Here is an 8823-nt window from a genome sequence, read left to right as displayed (position 1 = left end):
TAATTTCTTCCTGTTATTTGAAGATGATGTAAAGTGACATCTTCCATCTTTAGTTCATTAGTGGGTTTTATGTTTTTCTATCCAAAATGTGGATTCATTTTTATTTTTTTCAAGTTTACTAATGCCAGTGATTTTGGAAGGGGCAGATTAGCATCCTAATAGGCAGGAATAAATACCGTGAAAAGTAAACCTGCCTCTGTGGCTGTTTGCTTACTCTTCCCCCTTTTTCATGTACTACTTGACTCAGACTCTACATCTCCCCTGAAGTCAACCATATGTTCACATTTCCCCAATCAAATCCCACCTTAAGAGCTACTTCTATTGCAAGAATTGAGTCACAAAAATTTCCTTTATTTAAATACCTTAGAAATACTCATTTTCCAAGAAATCATTCCATTATTTTGTGACTGAAGGAAGAGGTTTTTTTCATTCCTTCTCTGGAAACAGAAAATGTTATTATTAGTTGTTCCCGGTACTTTTATTCCAAAGACAGTTGTTACAGAAGATGACTTGGGGGGTGTTTGTTCACAAGAAGCTCAACATGACAGCAGCAAGGTGCATTCGTAGCCCAGAAATCCAACCGTGTCCTGGGCTGCATCAAGAGCAGTGTGGGCAGCAGGTCGAGGGAGGGGATTCTGCCCCTCTGCTCTGCTCTCGTGAGACCCTCCTGCAGTGCTGTGTCCAGCTGTGGGGCCCCAACACAAGAAGCACATGGACCTCCTCAGGGGGGTCCAGGGGAGGCCACAAAGATGGTCAGGGGCTGGAGCAGCTCCCCTGTGAGGACAGGCTGAGAGAGCTGGGGCTGTTCAGCCTGGAGAAGAGAAGGCTCTGGGGAGACCTTAACATTGGCCTTCCAGTGCTTAAAGGGGGCTACAGGAAAGGTGGGGAGGGACTCTTTATCAGGGAGTGCAGGGATAGAACAAGGGGTAATGGTTTTAAATTGAATGAGGGCAGACTTAGATTAGAGATAAGGAATAAATTCTTCCCTGTGAGGGTGGTGAGGCCCTGGCACAGGGTGCCCAAAGCAGCTGTGGCTGCCCCCTCCCTGGAAGGGTTCCAGGCCAGGTTGGACGGGGCTTTGAGTGACCTGGTCTGGTGGAAGGTGGCCCTGCCTGTGGCAGGGGGGGTGGAACTAGGTGATCCTGAAGGTCCCTTCTGACCCAAACCATTCTGTGAGTCTATGATTTTATGTTGAGAAGGACCACAGCTGACCCTTCTAGAACTGATGAACTGATAACTGATTCTGGCTCAGGCACTGCTGTTGACAGATCCACCAGGTGATTTTTCACACGTGTATCAGCAACTTTAATAAAAAACAGTCATTCCGAAGTCAAAAGATCAGGCTTGTTTTAGCAGTTCAAGATGGCTCGCAGATCTGTATCAAGTTTATTCATTCATTAATCTGGCGACAGTAACATAAATGCTTTGTTAATGCCAACATTTAAGATGCTTCTCCAAAGCCAGGTAGGTTGAGAATAAGAATGGAATACACTACTTTGGATCATGCTCAAAGGACAATAAAAATTTATTGCTAAAAAAAATTACAGATCTCCAAGGAGCGTTCAAGTAAGGAGCAATGTTTTTTTTTTTAATGTGAGTAACCCATTGCAGAAGCACAAGTCTGTATCAGAGGCAGACGAGCCTGCCACAGGCACCAGCTGTGAGATGGGCCCAGGTCCCAGCGCCGAAGGTGTTCAACCAACCGACTGCCAAGGTCGGGGAGGTTATTGCAAACAATCAGGTCTACGAAGGGGAACAAAAGCCAGCCAGTGCCCCTAAACACCATCCCTGGAGCAGATGCCTTGTCGGCTACAGCCCCGCGGCCAAGCGCTCGGGCGGGCTCTGCTGCTTCCACGCGAGCTGCGGGGCCGGCGACAGGGCTGAGCCGGCCGGATTGGTGCGCGCCGGCGGCTGCGAGGGGCCGGTGCAGCTGCGGCTCCCGCCCGGGGCCTGGGCCGTGACCCCGCTCCCTCCCCCGAGCCCCCTCTGCTACTTAGGGCGCGTTCGCCCTCCCGAGCACTTCGTGCCGCGCCGGCGGTGATGCCGCCCGATCCCGCCATCGCTCGCCGCTGAGAGAGGGACAGGGCAGCCCCGGGGCGGCGGGGGGTGGTTGCTACCGGCGCCGCGCCGCGGGGAGGCTGCCGGGGGCATCGCCCGGGCTCGGCTCGGCGTGGGGAGGCGACGAGGGGCGGTACCGGGCGGGCGGGGCCGGGGCCGGGGCCGGGCGGGTTGGACCGAACGGCATCGGCGGGAGAGCGGCAGAGGCACGGCGGAGGCAGCGGCGGCAGCAGCAGCAGCAATAGCAGCAGCAGCAGCAGCAGCAGCAGTAGCAGTATGGCTTCGTCGCAGGGAAAGAACGAGCTGCGGTTCGCCGACTGGATGGCAGCTCTGCCCGGCAGCATCCACCGCACCCCCCTCACCAACCTGGCCATCCCGGGTAGGGGCTCCCACCTCCCCTCCCCTCCCCGCGGGCCGCGCCGCGCCGGGGAGCGGAGCGTTTAGCGCGTTTCTCTTCCTCACGCCGGGCTGCGCGGCCGGGGCTCTCCCCTTCAGACACCGCTCCGTGCTCCCGTGGCCGCCTCAGACACGAGCGAGGGGGGCGAAGGGATGGGGGGTGTCCGGGGGGGGTGCCCGCCGGACGCGGCTCCTGCGGCCCCAAACTGTAACGAACTTGGAGGCGATGGCTGGCGGAGTGCGCGGGCTGCGGCTCCTATTTGTGCGCAAAAGTAGCGTACACCTGTACCTCTTCACTGGCCTAACAGTCCCTTTACTGGACCTCATGTGCCACCAAAATGCCGTGTGTTGCTTGTTTCCCCGTAAACTTGTGTCGCGAGGTGGGGGTCGGAGCTCGGGGAGGGGGCTGGGGAGGGATGCAGGGCAGCCGGCTGTCGTGAGGGTAGACAGATGTACCGGTGTGCGACCTCGTTTCTGGTTGCCTTCAGAAAACATGAGAAATGGTAGGTCATGGTGCTCTATGAACTCTTCCCTTCCTGTGTTCTCTCTTTTTTTTTTTTTTTTTTTTTTTTTTTTGGCAAAGTATTAACTATAACTGTAGACTTACACAAAATACATGTCAGAATACAAAACAGTGTTTGGATGATCACAGGTTTGAGGGAGCACCTCATTTTGCAAGACTTCTTTACCAGCATCCTGTCCCCTCTGAGATGTCTAACAGCAGTGAGGTTTCAGAGATGCTGAAGCTGTAACATCTCTTTAGCCTCTTATGAGAAATGCTCACTTCTTGCAAGTTTTGTGTAGCAGCTCCTCTTGTCACAGCAGTTTTTATAATACTAGTCAAAGATTTTTTTTTTTTAAGATAGTGTAATTGCAGCAGCTATTTGCTAGAATATGTTTTCTGTAGTTTCATTTAAATGCAGGTATCCCCTTTCAAAATCATGTGTGTCTGTTTCTTACAGTCTATGCAAGCTACGTGTACTGTTTTACTTGCTACGCTAGTTTTTGCTGTTGGTTGAATATATCCTGTATAAAATTGTGTCTCTCCAAGCCATAGGAATCCAGCATCTGTAACTGTTAGGTTAAACTATGTTTGAGCTGTAAAAGCTTCTGGTGTTAATAACTGTTCTTTAACCCACAAGGTGTGAAATATTCTTGCAGAATATTGACTATGATGAGAAATGAGTCTGCGATTCATTTGGCCTTGACAGCTTAAAGGTATTGTTTCAGAGACTTTCTCTTGGTTTTGAAGAGATCATGATCAAACATACTTGCTTGCAGATGCAAGAAATTGCCATTGATGTGCATCACCTTTAACTGGTTTCCTTGATGGAAGCATCATGAGGCTGTTATTGTTGCATCTATCTCACCAAGGTCTCTCAGTTACTTCATCATAGTCTCTTTCTGAAATATAGGACAGTTTTTCACAGTGGACCTGTTTCAGTGCTTTGGCAGTAATAATATAGGCTTTCACACTTTGTTAACATGTTTAAATTTAAAAAAAAAAAAAAAAGCCTACTGTGGGTTGTAAATGCCAGTTAATCCCAGTACAGCATTAAGCAGTGGGCAAGTTCTGCAGCCTGTAAGTACAGAGATTGACCCCTTACATCGGCAGAAGGGCTTTGTTCATGTAACAGCCATGCACACAGTCTTGCTTTTTGTGAAATTAACAGCAAAACTTCTATGACTTGAATGGCATAGGGTTAAGAGCTTTGAAACTTGCCCTCCTGTTACTCTGAATTGACACAAACCTTATTTATCTGTCTATCTCACTTTTAAAATGCCAGCTTTGGCAGACAGACCTTTTTTGGGAGGGAGGCAATATATTTCATATGAATTTGTCAATTAGGGAGCCTGGCACACAGGCTGTAGGTATCAGTGCAGTTTAAATATTATCTTCTAACTGTAGATTTATTATTACATTCAACATACGTTGTGGAAATACACAATATTAGTACAGAAGCAAACATGGAATTAGTTTCATCCTTTAAGAAGAAATAACCTTTGAGACATTCATAATGTTTACTTGAAAACAATTCTACGTGTGTGTAATAGCTATTAACATGTAACTTCTATTCAAGTAATTAATGCAAGGAATATGTAGAATCCAGAACCTCATATGTCAAATCTTCATAGTTTTAATTAGTGGATTCTTAACTGTTTTGGAAACTAACATTTAATCATTTAATTACTAATGTATTTTGTTTACATTGGGGTTTTTTCTGTGCCAAAAGTTAACAGTACTTTCCCCCCCCCCCCCCCCCCCCCATCAAGATGTTAACTTCCCTTGCGCAGCAGGAATACTGATTTTGACCTTAATTCATCTGAATAGAATTCAGTTCTGGAGCCAGAGTAACAGTCCAGTGCTAATGTTGAAGAAAACTATTAGCTTCAAAATGTTAGAATGAATTTTCCCAATGAATGTATCATCTCTTATCCAATACAGAGGATGTGCCACTATATTAGGGGAAAAATGTTGTTGTATTAGAAATCATCAGTACAGTTCTCATTGTTTAGAAGGAGTGCTTGGAACTGAGATCATACACTGTGTTGTTTTTGCACAGACACGCATGCATTATTTTAACTGTTGCAAATAGAAGCAAAACCCCATAGTATTCTGTCATGATCGTATTTAAACAATATTGTTGAAGGTATATTATGTTCATACTATGTTTAAAAACATGATCGATTACACATTTTTCCTTTTTTTTTTTTTAATTGCCCATTTGTTAAGTTTATGCAGGCACAAATTTGTACTATTTATCACCACTTATGTTTCCATAGTCAATGCTGAAATTTGTGAGTGTTCCAGTAAATTATTTACTCATTTCTCTGCAGTTCAAACCAGGTACTATTGTTTTACTAAGACCAGGAATCCAGTAGATGAAGCAGAGATCTCTAATATAACTTACGGCAGCTTTGTCAGAAACTTTTCCATTTGGATTTCTTCCAAATACAGGGATAATGCCTTGTACCATGATGTTTTCTTCTTTCCTTGTGCTATGTCCATGTTCCCTTGCACTGCAAATGGCAGATTCTCCTCAAGTGAAGGATGCCATTAGCAAATAATTGTGTATGCTGCTTGGAAATAAAATAATCTTTTCACTTCCAGAAAATACCATGCGTATTTAGTCTTCTATTGCCATGATAATTACAATGATGAAAGGATATATTCTTAGGATTGCAGCCCAAGGTGTATGTCTCCTAGTGTTTGTAAACTGCTTTTTATGTTGAAAGATCTGCCTGGCTAAACTCACAGCAGTCTGGAAAAGAAAAAGGTGGAGGATTTTGAATTATTTTTGTTGTTGTTGTTTGGGGGGGGTAGAGGGGATGTCTTTTGGTAGGTGGTAAAGTGTAGTTTTGTTTGAAGCCTGTATCTCTTTGACCAGGATAAGAAATAGTTTTTCATATATAATTATGTTTATAGAACTAAAATCTTTGTGCCCCCAAGTCAAGGCTAGAAGGTGAGGTATAGAGAGCCTATGTATTCTGCTGTATTAATGCCCTCCTCTTAATCCAGGTTGAGCATATGAGCAATGCAGTAAAGTAGACAACAGTAGGCAGCATTTCCTTATGAATTAAGCCATTTACTGATCAGTTAACTTCTTGTTGACAATCTGCAAGTATGTATCTAGTTTTACATCAGAGTTTTTGTACAAGTAATAATGTGTAATACATATTGCCTTTTGCCCTGGTGCTAATATTCCAAGCAGCTGAGAAGACTGTAAGAATAATTTATGATGGAAAAAAGTGTTTTCTTCCCCAAGTAATTAATCCCTTCACCAAAATCAGTGCTAGCCTAAGATCTGCCATATGAGCAATACTGATGTGTGTTACGGACATGTCTGTCCTTCATATAGTGTAGATAAAAATCTTCTGAATGAATTTAAGACTCCAAATATCTCTTGCGTGCATAATTTTGAGAGTTGGGACTCTTCTGGCTTTAGTTTCATAGGAGAGTTTTCTACTTTCGTTGAGCACATGAAACTTTTGGCCTCAGCATTTGCTCTTGTTGCTGGAAGATTCACTGTGAGCAATACAGATCTTAGTGAAAATTATTTTCACAGTGATACCAGTTTGGCAGCTATGTTTGCTTAATGTTCCCTAAGAGGAATGCACAGGACCTGACTGGCTTCTTTTGTTTCTTGGATGAGGTTTTACCTTTTTTTTTTTTTTTTTTTTTTTTTTTTTTTTTTTGTATTTTGACCTTCTTTGTCCATCAGCCAGAAAGCAATTACTGGACACAGCAGAGCTAAAGTTGGCTCATTTTAAATAAGAAACTGTTGGCAGGTGGAATTTTTTTATGCTGCCCATCTTTAGAAAGAGGCTCTGAGAGTTGAAATTTGTATTTTCTGCTATCCCACCATCATCATGCTTTGAATAGAAAGAGCAAGGCTTCACAGAGAATTAGTTTGCAAAAAGAGAGGATGTGTGTTAGTGTCAAAGACTTATTAAGAGATGGTAGATGATATGGGGATACTTGGGAAAAGCACGCATGTTACTGTAGCTGGAATATTTTAGCCATTTTGTGAATGGAAGCACTACTGAGGTAACATAACAGTTCTGTTTCAAATATTTTAAAATTCCTGTCTTCTGTTGCAATACCTTGCAAATGTTGAAGTGATTACTTCTTAGGCAGACACTTCTCATCCCCAGCACCATGGGGAAATTATTTAATCTTAAAAATGGCTAGAAATACTTCCTTGTTGGTTACAGATACACAACACTCACTGTTTAAATGTTATTAGGGAGCTCTTTAATTTTGAGCTTGAATAGCTGATAAATTGGATGTTCTTACAGTGACGAGTGGTTGTCTTTGGGAAACACATGGGACCTGTTTCATCCTTGTCTGTCCACTAGTGGTCAATAGTGTTCCTCCGCTTTGCTTGCCAGGGTCTGATTCTGTACAAAATTAGCTCCACCTAGAACCATAAATCGATGATTCAGGTGTAAACTTATATATAAACCTACAATTCAGGTTGTCTGTTAGCTTTTGACATGAATGCAAATATCTAGAAGAACTGTTTCTTTTTCCAGTGCACTTTGTACTCTATTTCAGTGTTCTTCCACCTGAAATAAGTACTTTATTTTCTACTCAGAAAATGAGCAAAGATCTTCATAACTGACCTTTCTAACTTTTTTAGGATAGCTCTCTTCTTCCTTATTGATGGCCGCCTTTTTACATCATTTTTATCCACAAAACATTCTCTCACTGGCCCTTCATATGCTAATGTGTTATTTATAACCCTTTTAGAAATATTTCTGTGTGATACAGTTTACTGTCGCATTCACCATTAATTTCCCCTGCCATGACATGTTTCTAGCATACACAAAATTAAGCTGTTTGGTTCCTCACGCTGCCATAAAAATCAAACAATTCAAGCCCTTTAGTTACTTGCCCATCTGCTATGAGAAGTAATTTGAAAATGCTTTTGCTTGCTTTCCCAACAGGAGCTATTTATTTAATCCAGCAATATCTGTCCACTCTGTCTCCTGTGGCTTAGTTCCAGCAGAGCTGGCTTCTTCTCTGACCTGCCTTGCATCCTACCACCATGTCAGGTGAAGCAGAGGGAATGGCTTTATTGCCATCTGGAATTATTCCTCTGTTTCCACCTCACTGAATTTCTATTTCATTTAATCTCTTGGCTGAAAGCTTAACAGTTCTCTGCATCCAGACTGCCCTTACCTCCTGATAATTTTTAACTTTGTGTTTGGTATGTGTTTTTATGTTTGATAACATTCTACAGTTTTTACTGTAGTGAAACTTGTATTGTGTCTTTCATACACAATGATACTTGCTTTGAAGATGCTCAGATACACTTGACTGTGTAAGTAATTAAAAATGCAGGTGCAAAGTAGACAAAGTTATGGAGTCTATAACTTTAAGTCCCTTAAGAGATCTACGCAATCTCTTCTACTGCTCTGGATAGAGGTATTAATTAAAATTGTAGTTAATTAATTAGAAATTGATTATATATCTTTAATAAATACTTTTCAGATTTACTAAAACAGATTAATGTTTAACAGTTCTGCTCTTCAAAGAGCAGCCAGTTCCAGGGAGAATAACCTCTATGCCCATCTTGTCCTTTCCTCAAAGTATGTACAAATTATAGGTGCTTAATTTGTGAATGGATCTGCTTGTGCAGTCTCCAGAGTAAAACCAGTGGTACACTGCAAATAATATATTTTGAAAAGAAGATGGTTCAAAACCTGAAAGTTTGGATTTTCATCTAAAATTTTGCAAGGTTGAATGTTTTTTTTTGCATGACCTACCTACTGCAGCATACCTTGGTTCAATCTTACCTTTTCCATTATTTTGAATACCTGTGTGGTATCAGCTAATAACTACAGAAATACTGAAATGCTGGG

At 42.8% G+C, this 8823-nt stretch overlaps 1 protein-coding gene across 1 annotated transcript in view; it reads left to right on the top strand.

Moving 5' to 3' along the window:
- Window positions 1-2143: 2143 nt before the first annotated feature.
- PLCXD3 (phosphatidylinositol specific phospholipase C X domain containing 3) overlaps window positions 2144-8823 on the top strand; it is a 91068-nt gene continuing 84388 nt past the window's right edge. Inside the window, exon 1 of the mRNA XM_042804868.1 lies at window positions 2144-2437. Coding sequence (XP_042660802.1) covers window positions 2335-2437 — 103 coding nt within the window. The 5' untranslated portion in view covers window positions 2144-2334. The remainder of the gene's footprint in view (window positions 2438-8823) is intronic.

Source organism: Tyto alba, unplaced genomic scaffold (assembly GCF_018691265.1).
Source record: "Tyto alba isolate M040663 unplaced genomic scaffold, T.alba_DEE_v4.0 Super-Scaffold_42, whole genome shotgun sequence".
Lineage (NCBI taxonomy): Eukaryota > Metazoa > Chordata > Aves > Strigiformes > Tytonidae > Tyto > Tyto alba.
This window is presented reverse-complemented; position numbering and strand designations above follow the sequence as displayed.